The following is a 16915-nucleotide window of genomic DNA, read 5'->3' as shown; positions in this document are numbered from 1 at the left end:
AAAAAGAAATTATCTTGGAGTATACCTCAACAGATAAAAATCTTGCAGACCTATTCACCAAGCCATTAGACAAATCGAGATTTGAACTGCTCAGAGCTGCCCTTGGAGTCTGCAATCCCACGGCCTAATTTTTTTTTTTTCACATCAGGTATCACAAATAATGTCGAATTAAATTTTTTTTCTAACGTGGTTGTTGACTTTGTGTTACAGGGAAAATAAATTTCTAAAGCTCTCCTATTTTCTTTTTAATTTCCTCACCTTTTATCTCTCTATTTTAGCTAAAACGCAATTGAGGATCCTATATATCCATGTTTCCTTACCCGGCTCTATCTACAAAATTAACATGTGGACTGAAATATCAATTTGAAACAACTTCCATCTCTCTCTCCTATTATAACTCTACTTTCTAGCCTTACCACCTAGTCAAATCCTTTCCCTCCTTCACGGCTTTTGAGACCCATCACCTCACCATCATATATCAACAAATTAATGCTTTGTCTCTTTAGCTCTCTTACTCATCACCACCGTCACTCTCATCTTCATCCTTAGATCTTCTTTCACAAATTCCTCCAACAATGGAAGATGACAACCCTTTCGCCATATTCACCACCAAATCCGAAAGATTGGAGCTTTTTCGCCATATCATCAACGCTGAATCTCCCCTTACCTCTGATGATACGGATCGAGTTCTAGCCACAATCAAGCACCATGCAAGCCTTCTTGAAGGTCTCTCAGATAGGGAAATCAGACAAATTCAAGCTCTTGCTCGGTTCATATCAGTGGAGCCGTGGACTTTTCCGACCGAATCAACTAAGCCACCACAGCCACAATCCGAGTTTGTTCATGCCTCATCCTCACCTTTAGATGAGCCTGTTTCTGCTTCTAGACAATTGAATTTCAACATTAATTTGCCAAATCAGTTTGGGTCTACCTCCAGTGATATGTGTGCTCCTCTCTTTCCCGATGATCCATATAATGCTTCGTCTAATTTGCCTGATAATCTTGTTTCATTGTCTGATTTTGTGCGTAATGTGACCACACCCTTCTCAATTCGAAATATTACCCAGTTTGTGTCTCCCATGACTTGTGCTGCATTTTCTATTCCCATTACCATTCCTGTTCCGTCTCCAAAACCAGTAGAGACCCCCATTCCAGTATCCACAGCCCATGACACTGTTCCAATCATATCTGTGCCCGTGAGCAAATCTTCCCGAAAAGGGAAAGAAAAACTTACTGTTTCAGGTACAGCCGGGAAAAGAAAAATTGGAGCATTGGAGGATGTTACCTGCCTGTCTGATTCCAAGCAATCAAAGAGAGAGCCCACATTGCCACCCAGAATGACAAGATCTCGATCAGTTTCAGTCCCAGTACCAGGTCCTGCTCCTACACCAGCTACTGCTTCTGGTCTTTCTGGCTCAAAAAAGAAACAACCCAAGGAGACATATCATCCTGTTTTACTGTCACAAGAGTTGATGCACGACTGGAGAGTTCATGCTACGCGAGAGTTTATTTTGGAAAAATCCATCAATGTGGAGGAGTTGACAGAAAAATGCAACATTGTTCCTATTTTGCGTGATCAGTTTCTGCTTGCATCACTTGTACATATTGGCCCATATTCCAGATGGCTCACTGCCGAGTTCTACACCAACTTAACCTTGGATACTTTCTCGGAGGGATCACCGCGATTTCAACAAGTCTTCATTCGGGACAAATGGTATCCCCTAAGTCCGGCCGTGATTAATTCCTATTTGGGTACTCCAAATCATCAAGCTGCTCCTGACCCAAGTCCAAATCTGCTAGCCGCTGCTTTAACTCACAACAAAATTGTCACGTGGCCTAACACCGGACTTGAAAGCCTAAAGCTCACCACGGTCTACTCAGTTCTTCTCCGAATTGCCTCAGCTAATTGGATGCCTGCTGTTCGTCATCATCTTGTGTCTGACCAGCTTGCTGCCCTTCTCTACAAGATCAGGAATCGCCTTCCTATCAATCTAGGAGAAACCATCTTTGGCCACCTTGCGCATTTTGTGCGTCATAGGGAACCCAAGGTACATCTACCGTTTCCTAGTCTCATTTTTGGACTTCTACAGGAACACGGGTTCAAGCCCTACACAGATGAAGTAGTGATTGCTAATGGCTCAATCTACAAGTATGATGACCGTTTGACGAACAAGGATCACTATGATGATAGAGCTACACTCATGATCACTCCCAATGTACCGTCTGCCACACCTCCGGTGTCTGCCCCTGCCTCATCTGCTGACACTGGTTCTGCGCCTGTTCCACGTCCAGCTGCAGTGATCAAGGAACCTCAGACGCTCATGGATCGACGTCAAATTGTCCTCACTCTTCAAGCATCAATAGCTCAGATTCGCACATCGGTTGCATCTCAACAAATTACCATTGATGGCTTAGAAAAATTGTTGGGTGCTGAGTTGGAAGAAATTGCCCGAATGGAGGCCATATATGCTCGTCTTCGATCTACTACATCCACTGCTGGCGCTGACACTGGGTTTGTTTCTGAGAGTGATGAATCTGAATCGGGTACCCCGTCTGCAAGTTAATCCAATCCACTAGTATGATGTTCACCAGGTTGTTTGTCATTTATTTGGCATAAACAAAGGGGGAGTATTGGAGAAAGGGGGAGTATGGATGTTGGATGTTTGGTAAGTTTTTGGATGGTTTTTAGTATGGATTATGTTATTAATAATTTGGTATGACTATAACTATTTTTGGTATGACTATGAATGACTTAAGAATGAATGACTTGGTATATTTGGTATGTTGACTACATGGTATAAATTGGTTTTAATTGGAATGGTTGTGAAGAAAGGAAAGCTTCAAGTTAGGGGGAGTAATTTTCTATTACAGTATGGAAAGCGTGACACATATGGAAAGCGTGACACATTACATATTGGTTTTCCATTACAGTATGGAAAGTGTGACACATATGGTATGTTTGATACAACACTAATTCGAGCATAATTTTCTATTCATTAATTAAGTGAAGCATGTGAGTCAACATCAACCAAGGTCCAAAGTAAAAGTCCACACACATATAAGCTTTTGAAGTGTTAAAACTGCATATTTAATTTTCTTTATATGTTCAGTACGTATACTATGGGATTTTAATAAAAAATTGTTCGTTCCTTTTTCCCTAAGTATAATGATACTATTGTTTTACCAAATAAATTGCCAAAGGGGGAGATTGTAAGTGTACAAATAAGTACACATTAGATTGGCTAATTTATTAATCTATTTTATGTAAATGTTAGTTAGCATGAATTGTAATAAATAGTTTGGACCAAGCTAAAATGTGTGGTGGAGGTTTATTGGAAATGATTTAGACAAAGAGCAAGTCTGAAGATCAAGTTAAAAGAAGATGTGGTTGAGAAGATTTCAAGCCACATAAAGAAGCTACATTCAAGGCTTGGTGGAATGGGGATTTCGTACACTATAAAAGGAAGGGAAATCAAAAGAGGATGTTGCCAATTCTGAATTTCTATATCCATACGCAAGCTTCCTTCAATACTGCTTTAATATTGATTATTTTAATTGTGATTTAAATCTGTACTACGAGTTAGTACCTGTGACAGCTGAAGTGCTACACCAAAGATGTGTATGGCATGCACGGTTCAGTCCTGAGTAGGTGTTTTAGAAGAGTTATAGTGGTAAAGGCTGTGAGCCGTTTGTAGTTACCTCTTGTAATACTCTGTGGTGAACATCTAGTGGATTGGGCAGACGTGGGTTGCCCCGCAGACGTAGGAGAAGGAGCTCCGAACTGCGTAACAATTCTACTGTGTCTTTACTTTATTTACGCTTTCAATTTCGTTATTTATATGTTGATTGAATTGATTTAATTAAACAGCGAAATTGTCTAGTAATTTAAAATCAAGTAGAATCCTTAGTGTTAAATTGATTTCAAGATACACGGGCTTTTTCATTGCCCATTAAAAAAAAAACATATAATGAGATTACCACTTGTTTTTATCGTTATTTTTATTAACAGAAAAATGTTTAATTTCCCCTTCAATTCATAATTTTATGCGACTTAGCTTTGACAAAGAAAAATAAATGACAAAAGAATAATACAACTTCACATAATAATTAAATATGCATGCTATTACTATTAGTCAATGTTATATTAAATTTGTCTCAATAAGAATTAATATAATCAATTTGCTATTTATAATTTTACGAATTAAAAGGAAACTAATTAATATAATCAAATGAACTTACTTAGGGTGTACCACAGAAAATATACAACAATTGTATCATCCAAACCACGTATATTTAGTAAATCAAGCTCACATATATTAATTTTTTCGGTGATAATAAGTAACGAATTGAAGTAAATTTTAAAATTTGTATGTCACATAATCAAATTAGGTGATATATACATACATACACACATCATTCATATTAAATTTGGTCCGCACAATATTTTAACTATTAATTTTTTTATTGGATGAATGAAATTTATTTAAAATTTTGATAAAGATTCATTTACCTTTAAAACTTTTTAACAATTAACTTATTATGTTATAATATTTATATGATATTAATTTTTATAATGGATTCTCAACTTTAATTTGTTTATTTATTTTATATTATTTGAATTTTTTATCAAGATGAAAATAGTTTGTGCTCACACTAAATGGAAGCGATGTAAAATTTTAAAATACTCACATTATATTCTCAATGGTAGGACCAAGGTGAGTTGTGAAGTTACAAGAATAAGATCAGTTGTGAAGTTACAAGAATAACGTGGAGCGGATGCAAATTTAGTTCTAAATTAATTTTAAAATGTACATTCATTTCGAGGTGGGGCCCGAGAGCGTTATGAATGACACGAATGACGAATATACAATTCATATTATATTTAGTTTTATCTCCATACTGAAATTTAAACCTGAGACCTCTCATTTGAGGGGCCACAGCTATGTCTCTCGACCATAAGGCCTTTGGTTAATTTGTGTATTTATTATATATTGTTTAATTATTTAGTTTAGTATTCACACTTGGTGGAGCTGATGCAAATTTTTAAAATGTACACCAACTCTATTGTGACGTTAGGGTGAGTCTTGAAATTATCAAATTGTCACCGCTTTTTTTTTTTTTTTTTTTTTTTTTCCAATTTTGATACTCCTGAACGTTGATTTATACAAGATCAATTACTCACATTTAACAACACAATCGCACCTGGACACAAAAATCACATTTGAACCTAATTCTATATATATATATATATATATATATATATATATATATATATATATATATATATATATATATATATATGTGTGTGTGTGTGTGTGTGTGTGTGTGTGTGTGTGTGTGTGTGTGTGTGTGTGTGTGTGTGTGTGTGTGTGTGTGTGTTGCACCCAGGAGCGAAATACGAATAACTCAGCGTGCGCCATTTGTTCAGATCTAGGTGCACCTAGGTGAAAGTAAGTGCATCTGATCAATGAATGTTAACAAGACAAAATTACATGCACTTGTAAGTGAAAATGTGTGCACTTCTAAGTGAAAATAGGTGCACTTGTAGGTTAAAATAGGTGTACTCGATCAATGAATGTTAACAAGACAAAATTACAAGCAAGTAAAATGTATTACAAATGCATGTAAAAATTTATTATATGTGCAAGTAAAATTTACACTGAGCATCAATACTAAGTGCACCTGACGTTATAACTAGGTGCATCTATAGTTATAAGTAATTGCACCTAGGTGCACGAATGTTAACATGACAAAATTACATGCACTTGTAGGTGAATTTACTACATTTTTTACTTGCAAAGGTGCACCAGCTACTTGCACTTATAACACATTTACTTGCACCAAAATTCGAGTTATTTACAAAAATGTCATCACGTCGTTTTTAAAAAATTAGATCTGATTCGTTGATCTAGACACGTAGATGACTGTCATGCATTTGTCCCTGCCCATAATCCAATACTAATGAGACATCTAAGTATGTCCACAAGGGTTACGTTGGTCTATATATCTTGTAGGTAGTAGGCTAGAAATTTTGTAAACCTTTATATATGAGTCAACCATGAAATATAATTTAATAAAACAACATAGAATAAATAACAATATAATATGGAAAATACTTCAAAAGAGAGTACTCTAATAAAATTCTGGAATAATGCTGAGCATCTAGCTAGCCAAGCAATAGAGTACTCTTGCATCCATGCATGCCATAATCCGATACCATGCATTATTGCTCTGATTTGATCTCATTCATGGCTTTCGGGCAGTATACTCTGATCTAGCTAACTAGCGGACCCTGATCCGCTTCTCGATTGGCGTTCCACAAGTAGGACAGTCGTTCATTCCTAGCCTTTGATTAAGCACATTACAGTCTTCGCAAAGAGCCAGATGAGCACAAGGGAGGAAAGCTACTGTTTTTTCCAGAATCAAACACATAACGCATTCCCTTCCCACATTCATGTCTTCCCAACTATCCACCAGTTTGAGTTCAGAGATTTCAGCTCTTATCTTCTTCATGCGTTCTTCCTCCACAGTAGACTCCTCCAGTTCTGCTGGGCTTTCTTCTTTTTCTTTCCCCTCCTTCATAGATCTCTCCTTCCATGCCTTGATCAGAAGCAGTTGTTTGTGGAGAGATTCTGCTAACCGTTCATACTTCTCGTAATATATGGAAGGTAGGAGTGGGAAACCATCCCTATCCCTATCCCTATCCTTATCCCTATCCCTATCCATGGAACTGTCTGACAATTCATCAAACACCATCTTCTCCTTGCCCTTGTTAGCACCATTGTTGTTGCCTTCGCCACCTCCTCCTGCCTCGTTTGGGTTAACCATTTTTAATTTGCTATGAAATACAGAAACATAAAGATTAGAAAAACTAATTACATGTTTACTCTTACGCTAAATAAATAAATTAAATAAAAATAAAAATTCTCATTTCCATAGATAGATGAACAAAGAAAGAGGTGTAGCATAAGATTCAATTTTAATAGAGCATAAATTCACGGAATTTTAAAAGATATGCACAGAGAATATCAACATACCTTTAGATTTTATTGCAATGTAGACCGAAAAGAAGTAAAACGTCCTCACTCCTCTGCAACAAAATAACTAGTACGAATCAGCAAGCAATTTCAATATAAAACAAAAAAAAAAAAAAACAAAAACAAAAACAAAAAATTATATAGAAATACAAAGACTAGAAAAACCAGATCTTTACTCTTATTGTTATTATTATTATTATTTTCAAAACTCTCATTTCCAAGGATAAACAAAGAAAGATGTGTGACATACGATCAAATTCTAATAAATTTTCAAGAATTTACAGAATTTTAAAAGAAACACAAATAGAAAACCAACATAGACTAGAGTAGAGAGAACTCAGAGTCTCTGTCTCAAAGAAATCAGAATCGCGAAGGGAGAAGAGAGAAGCGACTAAGAGAGAAGTGAGAGCTCAAACAGCTAGAGAGAACTCAGAGAAGGAATAGGAACCTAAGCAATCGCGACTGTGCAAATGAGGAGAGAACTAAAGATTTCTTCCTTATCAATGTATAGATATACTTAGACCAAACGACGCCGTACAGAACTAAGCTATACGTTACCCTAGCTTTGTTCAGATATTCAGGCGGGTCGGATGTGAAATTATCCCCCACCCGAATCTTATAAACTGGCGTGGTTTTATACAGCGGTTCGGTTTTAAATGTCGGGTTCGGATCAATTCGGGTAGTTTGCTACGGATTTTAGGTCGGCTAGTTTTTTTTTGTTTTTTCAAGTATTGCCCAGCCCTACCAACATACCTTTGGGACGGAACAAAAGTTGTCCCCTACAACAAAATTGCCAAAACAATCAGTAAGTATATTCAAGATGAAAAACAAAGATTATAGAAAATGGAAAAGGGATAAATCAAAATCAAATTACTAGACCAACTAAAATCATCAAAGCAACACATCGAGGAACATGAAAATTAGGCTGAAAAAAATCTTACCAAATTTTTTTTTTATATAAAATCAGAATTTAAATAATGAACAAAATTAAAATCCAACTAACAACTAGACAAGGAATCAAAGGCCGGAAGGATATTCCTAGAATGGCACACCAAGCAACACAGAAAACAATTAAACATCAATGGAATAAATTATAGCAAAAACTAGAAAAAGTTCAATCTCAAATGAAAATGAGAACTCACAAAAATACCGTTTAAGCAAATAATAGTAACAATGTGGTCTCCCCTCTGAGTTCACTCTCTCAATTGCATTTGTGCAATGAAGTGGTGCTTGCGTGATATAAGAAGGTAGAGCAAGGCTATATAAGAAGTCAATCACGTGATGAAGCCATGCTTGCGTGATACTTTTATTTGGTAGGACTCTGAAACAGTTTGGCGTTTTCACTTTTTTACTTATTTGAGTTTCTATTTTACTATATTCGAAAGAAATTAATTAAATAAAAATTTAAAGAAAGTCTATTATGTGAATAACAACTATATCTTTTACACGTACTTAATACAATCTTATATCGGGCTATCTTTTTCCTAAACTCCTACAATATTTCACCTAAATTATTTTTCCAAAGATTCATAGAGAGATATGATATATAATTGTAGGAGAATTACTAGTATAGCGGCAGAGATGAGAGGTCTACAGATTTCTTTGAACAAAACGCAGAAAATTAGGTTGGAAAGAGCACTGGAACTGTTGGAGTCGTTCTCCTCAAAAACGATTACATGTTTTCACAAACTTTGTATGTGCAGCTTCTTATGTCTCTCTGGCAAATTAAAGTTCATAGGTTTTATTTGTATTCTTAAAATTCATGCCAAACACAATAATCTCTTACAAAATGGGATGAAGATCCTCAAAAAGGAAGGGATGTTACACAATAATAAATATTATTATGTTATAATAATATTTATATTATATTAATTTTTATTATGAATTCTAAACTTAATTTGTTTTTTTAATATTAGTTGAGTTTTAATTAAGATAAAAAAAAAAAAAATTGTTTGTGTTGCACTCGGTGAAAGTGATATAAAATTTTAAAATGTACCCTAACCTCGAGGGAGCCAAGGTGAGTTGTGAATTTGCAAAAATGATAAATAAAATTTAAATGTAAAATTACAAGAATGAAATAGACAATGAGTGCAATCAATTGATTTCAAACAATTTAGATCAAGGATATCCTTAGATTACACATAATAAAACTCTATTAAAAATGCCCCTCATTTACTACACAGTAAAATCCAAGTCTTTTATTACATTTTGCTTTGACATATTGTGAGCGGTGGAAATGAGAACGCTTTTAATGTCAAAAGATTCGGATTGTATGAATTAAGACCATATTCAAAATCATTAAAGATTTTACTAAACAGAGTCGTCATGTATCCGTTGATTTTAATTATGATTATGTATTTATTAATAATATAATTAAATATTTTACTAAACATAGTTGATTATTATAATTGTATATGTGTAATATTTTAAATTTAGAAAATAGAATGTAACATCGGACTTAAAAAAAATTATATCAAACTAATATTACTTAGATTTCATTATTTAACATCAATATATAAAAAAAAAAAAAATATATCAAACAAAAAATCACGCAAGCAGCACTTCATCTCGCCATTGACTTCTTATATATAGCATAGCATGCATGCCTTGCTCAAACGTCATTACTTCTTGTTATTATTTGCTTAAACGGTGTTTTGGTGAGTCTTTATTTTCATTTGAATTGAACTTTTTCTAGTTCTTGCTCTAATTTAATATATTCCGTTAATGTTTGATTAATGTTACGTTCTTCAATCTTCATTTCCCTTGATTCTAGGAATACTCTTTCAGCCTTTGATTCCTTGTAGTCTTTTATCAGCCTAATTTTCATATTCCTCTATAATATAATCTTTGTTTTTCATCTTGAATTTACTTACTAATTGTCCTGGCAATTTTGTTGCAGATCAAAGGACTACTTTTGTTTCTTCGCTTGCAATAAAACCCTAAGGTATGCTGGTTTCTCCTTGTGTTTCTTTTAAAACTCCGCAAATTCTTGCGCTATTAGAATTAGATCTTATGTTAATACACCTCTTTCTTTGTTTATCCGTAGAAATGAAAGTTTTTTTAAAATAAATAAATAAATTATTTTTAGTGTAAACTGTAAAGATCTAATTTTTTTCTAGTCCTTTTGTTTCTCCGTAATTTTTTTTTTCATCTGGAATTAACATATGATTAAATATTTCCCTAAAATTTATAGTTATCAATTGATTTTAATTATAATCGTTAATTTATTGATAATATAATTAAATATTTTACTAAACATAGTTGATTATAATTGTATATGTGTAATCTTTTAAATTTAGAAAATAGAATGTAACATTTGCACTTTTAAAAAAATTATATCAAACTAATATTACTTAGATTTCATTATTTAACGTCAATATATAATAGTATGCTTTAAATTAAACATACCACATTTGTTCAATTTGTGTTTGATTCCATTAACAAAAATTAATTCAAATTATTTATACTTTTATTTTTATAGTAAATAATCTATGTGTGTGTGTATATATACACTCACATACATACGTACATATATGGTCTTTCTTTTAATATTGTTCTTTTAATAATTGCTGCATATTTTCGTTGGTATATTCCAAATTAAATTCATTTGAATATATTAATTAGTTTCCTATTAATTCTTAAACTTATAAATAGGAAATTGACTATATTAGCATGTGAATGTTGCATCATTCATGATGTAATATTTAGTTTTAATTTTACTTTTAAATTTTTGTGTTTATTTTTATTGTCAAAAGCAATTCTCTTATATACTATTTCAGTATTTCTATGTATGTATATATAACTCTTTGGAAAAAAAAAAAATTAAGGTGAAACATTGTAGGGAAAGGACAAAATCCAATACAAGATTATATTAAGGGTAAAAGATATAGCGGCTATTAGCATAATAGACTTTCCTTAAATTTTTATTTAGCTACCTCTTGATATAGTAAAATAGAAACTCAAATAAGTAATAATTAATTAAAAGACAAAACTCAATACAAGGTTATATTAAGTGTAAAAGATATAGCGGCTATTAGCATAATAGACTTTCTTTAAAATTTTTATTTAGCTACCTCTGGATATAGTAAAATAGAAACCCAAATAAGTAATTAATTAAAAGACAAAACCCAATACACGATTATATTTAGTGTAAAAGATATAGCGGCTATTAGCATATTAGACTTTCCTTAAATTTTTATTTAGCTACCTCCGGATATAGTAAAATAGAAACCCAAATAAGTAATTAATTAAAAGACAAAACCCAATACACGATTATATTTAGTGTAAAAGATATAGCGGCTATTAGCATATTAGACTTTCCTTAAATTTTTATTTAGCTACCTCTGGATATAGTAAAATAGAAACCCAAATAAGTAATTAATTACAAGACAAAACCCAATACACAATTATAATTAGTGTAAAAGAAATAGCAGCTATTAGCATAATAGACTTTCCTTAAATTTTTATTTAGCTACCTCCGGATATAGTGATAAAATAGAAACCCAAATAAGTAATAATTAATTAAAAGACAAAACCCAATACAAGATTATATTAAGTGTAAAAGATATAGAGGCTATTAGCGTAATAGACTTTCCTTAAATTTTTATTTAGCTACCTCCGGATAAAGTAAAATAGAAACCCAAATAAGTAATTAATTACAAGACAAAACCCAATACACAATTATAATTAGTGTAAAAGAAATAGCAGCTATTAGCATAATAGACTTTCCTTAAATTTTTATTTAGCTACCTCCGGATATAGTGATTAAAATAGAAACCCAAATAAGTAATAATTAATTAAAAGACAAAACCCAATACAAGATTATATTAAGTGTAAAAGATATAGAGGCTATTAGCGTAATAGACTTTCCTTAAATTTTTATTTAGCTACCTCCGGATAAAGTAAAATAGAAACCCAAATAAGTAATTAAAAAGTGAATTGAAACTTAACGTCAAACCGTTTCAAAGTACCACCAAACAAAAAATCACGCAAGCGACACCTCATCTCGCCATTGACTTCTTATATATAGCCTCCGTTGCTCAAACTTCGTTCCTTGCTTGTTAATTTGTTATTATTTGCTTAAACGGTGTTTTGGCGAGTCTCATTTGAAATTGAACTTTTTCAAGTTCTTGCTCTAATTTATTTCATTGATGTTTAATTATTGTTCTTCAATTTTTATTTCACTTGGTGTTAGATTCTAGAAATACTCTTCCAGCCTTTGATTTCTTGTAGTCTTTTTTTCCGGCCTAATTTTCATTTTCCTCTTTCTTGTTTTGTTGTTTTGAGTTAGTCTAGTACATAATTAATTTGATTTTGATTTATCCATTTCCCATTTTCTTTTAAAATTTCATGAATTCTTGCTCTGTACTGTTAGAATTAGACCTTATGTTAAAACTTTATATATATATATATATATATATATATATATATATATATATATGATTTTTCTAGTCTTTCTGATATGTTTCTCAATAATTTTTTTTTTCATCTTAAATTTTATTGAGGATTCGTACTTGATTTTGTTGCAGGGGAGTGAGGACTACTTCTTTTCCGTTCTACACTTGCAAAAAAATCAAAAGGTATATGTGCTTGTTTAATTTTCTCTCTGGGTATCTTTTAAAATATCGTAAATTTCTGATCTATTAAAATTGGAGGGTCCCCTCAGAAAAAAAAATAAAAAAATTAGATGTTACTCCCTCTGTCTCATTTTATCTGTCCTACTTATTTTTAAATTTGATTTTTTGTGTTTAATAGTATTTTAGTGTAGTTTCTAAATATATAAATTTTGTACACTAATACAAGGGATGACAATTTCAATCCGCCCCGCGAAAATTCACCCAAATCCACCCCGCATGGATCAGGTTTTTTTGGGTGATGGTGGGTGGTGGGTCGAGGTGGATCTTTAAAAAGTAAACCCGCAGTGAGTCGGGTTGGTTCGAGTTCTATGTACAAAACCCGTCTAGAACCCCACCTGACCCACCATGCATGTGTGTGTATATATGTATATATAATAGTAAAATAAGTACTAGTATGTAGTTATTTATAAAAATTTATATAACTTCGTGTATCTTTTTACTATTTTTATATCTAAACTACTAAGTTTATTTTTAAAAATTAACAATGTAGTTATTATATTTAAATATTTCTATTATTTTAAGTTTTATTATCACTAATAAATTTTATTATTTTATTATGGGTAACAGTGTAAGTAATTTAAATATTATTTTTGAATAAAATAATAAGATAATAAGTGGTGGATATCCGTAGTAGGCACCCGCACCCGGTGGGGTGGGGTGGGTTTTGAAAAAATCCACCCGATGCGGGTTGAAGGTGGGGGTGAGCGGAGAAAATATAAGGTGGGTCGGGTGATGAATGTAGCCTTCTCCGACCCATTGCCATCCCTAACTAATACGGAGTATTAAACTTAATATTATAAAAAAATTAAAAATAAAAATACATTTAGTCAAACATTGTTAACCGAACCAGACACATAAAATGGGCGGGAGAGAGTATATGTTACATTTTCTTTGTTTATCTATGGAAGCTAAGTGAGAACTTTATTTTTATTTATTTATTCAGGGTGGTAAGAGTAAACATGCATCTTATTGTTCTAATCTTTAATTTATGTGTATCTTAATTAGAATTTGGTGTTGTATTTCCATCGAGTTGCAGCTAAAGATCGAGTTGTTTGAATTCCCAGCAAAAATGGTTAACCCAATCGCAAGAGGAGCCGGTGAAGGCAACAGCAAAGGCGACAAGGGCAAGGGAAAGATGGTAGTGATGGAAGACAACAGCGATAAGGGGAAGATGATAATAAAGACTTCAAATTCCAAGGACGATATCCTACTTCTACCTGACTTGGATTTGCAGAGCTATGGAACGTTAGCAGAATCGCTCCACAAACAAATGCTTGAGGTGAAGGCATGGAAGGAGCGATCATCTGAAGTGAAGGAGGAGAAAGAAGAAGAAGAAAGCCCTGCAGAATGGGAAGAGCCCCTAGCAGTCCAGCTTCAAGAACTTCTAATTCAGAAATTGAGGGATTGTTTCCAGACAGCAATCAAGAAGATTGGTGCAAATGGTTACAGTATGGAGCAGGCAGAATGGGGTGTGCTGAATAGCGGGTTTTATATGGGGAACTATTACGATATCACTTCAAACATTGTAGCGGCTACCATAGCTTTCCTGGCTAAGCAGAAGAAGGAGTTTGATCCCTCTAAGCACTACATGTTTAAGAATGTGGAAAGCTTGGCCAATTATGCTTTGGTGGAGATGGTGAATGTGGTGAAACAAGTAAAGCCATATCTAACTGTGGCTGATGCAATGTGGCTACTTTTCTTATTCAATCTCAACCTCATACACCTCATACAAGCAGCCTGGGAAGCACAGTCTGTAAACCATTTTAGCTCCACCAATCCAAAACGATCATCATCTCCATCTTCCACCAAAGAAGACATGTTTCTGCAGAAGGGGATGATGGCGGGGAAGAAGAAGAACACTGTGTTTGATATGCCTGCTGTTACCACCATTGTCCCAGAATTGGAAGGAGGCAAACGGGGAAGAAAGGTAACCGGGAAAGCCCCTGCAAGCTCAAGGAAGGTGACAATGAAAATGAAAATGAAAACCCAAAGTAGTAGGAGCATTATTATTATCTCAGAAAAGAAACCTGCAGAAACCCCCAAAACCACAGAGAAAGATGAAATGTTAGCTGCCCTAACGCAGCGCAAGAAGCAGCTGGAGGTAGAGTTGCAGGGATGGAGAGATTGGACGAGCACGAAAGTCGGGCAGGCAGCTCAGAAGCTGATGAGAAACAATGAACAGAAGAAGATATTGAGGCAGGACAAGGAGGCTGCGGGTGCTGATAAGTGGACTCATAATGCGAAGAACATTTATGAGTTGGATGTTGCACTAAACAATGCTAAGTACATGATGGAAACGGCTACTACTACTCATCTTAAGCTCCAGGAGGAGCACACCATGCTGCTGAAAAAGCTAGAGGATTCAAAACTGGCTTTCCTTTCCCCAAATCAAAATTTGCAGGAGATTAAGCTGAGGGAACAGGAGTTGCTTAAGCAGTGCAGTAAATTGGAGGCGGAGATAAGGTTTTTGCAGGAAGATCTTGCACGTCTCAAGCCCGAATCAGCCAAGTTGCAGCAGCAAATAGATAAAGCTAGGAAGCGCGAACATGAGTTTGAGGTATATATATGCTTATTATTAATTGCATAATGTTAGTGTTTCTCTGATTTGCCTTGAGGCTCATATATACAATTTTGGGCAACTGTCATATATGGGTGTTAACTTATCTTTCTGCAGATTCTCAGACAGAATGAAGAGAGGGAGAAGATAAAGCTTCTGGAGAAGGCGAAGTCGCTGAGGAGGGAAAGGCAAGAAATGAATGAGAAGGCAAAAATGGAGGAGGATAAGTTGATAGCAAAGACAGAAGAGAATAGGGTTAAGTATGAGGAATGCATGAAGGAGCTAAGAGCTCGAATCTCTGCACGTAAACTAGGGCCGGAAAGTAGTTCAAGTTCAAGTTCTGAGAAAGCTACTGCAGCAGAAATGAAACGACGCGAAAAGGAATGTGTTATGTGCTTGAGTGTGGATAGAACAGTAGGTCTCCTCCCATGCGCTCATCTGGCTTTCTGCGAAGAGTGCAGTGAGCTTCACGAAAGGCTGGGAATGAACGACTGTCCTACTTGTCGAACCCTAATCATGCAGCGGATCCGTGTCCGTTTTCCTCCTCCAAAAGCTCAGCCCAAAAGCCATGAGAACAGGAAGCTAGCTTAGGTTAAGTTGATAATGGCATGCATGCAATTCAAGAAATGCAAGAGTTCGGTCTAGTGCTTCATTGGCTGCATGCTCAGCAGTAGCACTCCGAATAAACTGTTGTTTTAATTTCTTTCGTGCGCTTTTTTATTTTCAAATTTACAGATTTTCTTTATTTAAATGTAGTTTAAATTTTTTGATGTTTTTTTTTTTTAATATTTTTACAACTAACCCATAGTTAACTACCATGTAGTGTACTGTAATGGCATCCCGGTTACTATTTTAAATGGATGTTCATAAGTTCAACCCCTCAATAGGGACGTGAATAGATATTGCATTGTAATAGAATCAGTAGTCATGCATAAAATTTTACATCCTCCCAAATGCTCTGTCGGGTCGGAGTGTGGGGGGCCCTTAGGGTTGGGATTCAGCCTTTTGGAAGAATGCATAAAGTTTTACATACTTAATATTCACAACTTACCTTTTAAAAATTCACAATTTGTAATGACTCTGTATTGTATGAACAATTATACTGTGGACCTCGGTCTAAAAACGGCGCGCCGTTATAGTTAACGGAGCGCATGTTTGGTGTATTAATTATCAACTGAAACTACAGTGTATCTAAATTGACATTGCCTCACGTATTATTTTTATATCATCAAATGAAACTGCAATTGAATTGAAACTGTAGTTGTGTTGAAATGAAACTGTAGTTGTGTTGAAATGGAACTGCAGTATATATAAAATGAAACTGAATAACATTTCACATATTTGAGTGTATATTGTGCAATGAAACTGTACGTAGTTATATCGAAATGATAATGTAATTGTGTTTTAATGAAACTATAGTGTATATAAAATTAAATTAAATAACATTTTCACATATTTGAGTGTATAAATATCGAATAAAACTGTAGTTATGATATCGAAATGAAACTGCATAAATTGAATAACAAAATTACTTTTTGCGGAACGACGCGAAATAGATGTCGTTGTTTTTCATTAAACAAAACGACGCCGTTTAGAAGTTCGGTGCATAATTCATTATGCACCACAGTGCATGATGTAATTTGCCGTATTATATTCACAAATTTGCAAAACTTAAAAACACAATT

At 34.0% G+C, this 16915-nt stretch overlaps 2 protein-coding genes across 2 annotated transcripts; both read left to right on the top strand.

Moving 5' to 3' along the window:
* The first annotated feature begins 575 nt into the window (after window positions 1-575).
* LOC109154444 lies at window positions 576-2564 on the top strand. The gene has a single exon (XM_019302233.1). It carries the CDS (start codon window positions 576-578, stop codon window positions 2562-2564), a length of 1989 nt encoding a protein of 662 aa, XP_019157778.1.
* Window positions 2565-14706: 12142 nt separating this feature from the next.
* On the top strand, window positions 14707-15827 carry LOC109154466 (putative E3 ubiquitin-protein ligase RF4). The gene is made up of 2 exons (XM_019302241.1): window positions 14707-15230; window positions 15348-15827. Exons 1-2 carry the CDS (start codon window positions 14736-14738, stop codon window positions 15819-15821), a joined length of 969 nt encoding a protein of 322 aa, XP_019157786.1. The 5' UTR covers window positions 14707-14735; the 3' UTR covers window positions 15822-15827.
* The last annotated feature ends 1088 nt before the right edge of the window (window positions 15828-16915 follow it).

This window comes from Ipomoea nil, unplaced genomic scaffold (genome assembly GCF_001879475.1).
Source record: "Ipomoea nil cultivar Tokyo-kokei standard unplaced genomic scaffold, Asagao_1.1 scaffold2647, whole genome shotgun sequence".
Taxonomy (NCBI): domain Eukaryota; kingdom Viridiplantae; phylum Streptophyta; class Magnoliopsida; order Solanales; family Convolvulaceae; genus Ipomoea; species Ipomoea nil.
The sequence above is the reverse complement of the archived record's forward strand: the minus strand, read 5'-3'. Positions and strand labels throughout refer to the sequence as shown.

Excerpts from the sequence above, each read along its gene's own strand:
- LOC109154444 (XM_019302233.1), top strand. The coding sequence starts at position 576 with ATGGAAGATGACAACCCTTTCGCCATATTCACCACCAAATCCGAAAGA.
- LOC109154466 (XM_019302241.1), top strand. The coding sequence starts at position 14,736 with ATGTTAGCTGCCCTAACGCAGCGCAAGAAGCAGCTGGAGGTAGAGTTG. Across the intron at positions 15,231-15,347 it reads AGCGCGAACATGAGTTTGAG|ATTCTCAGACAGAATGAAGA; the intron begins GTATATATATGC and ends ATCTTTCTGCAG.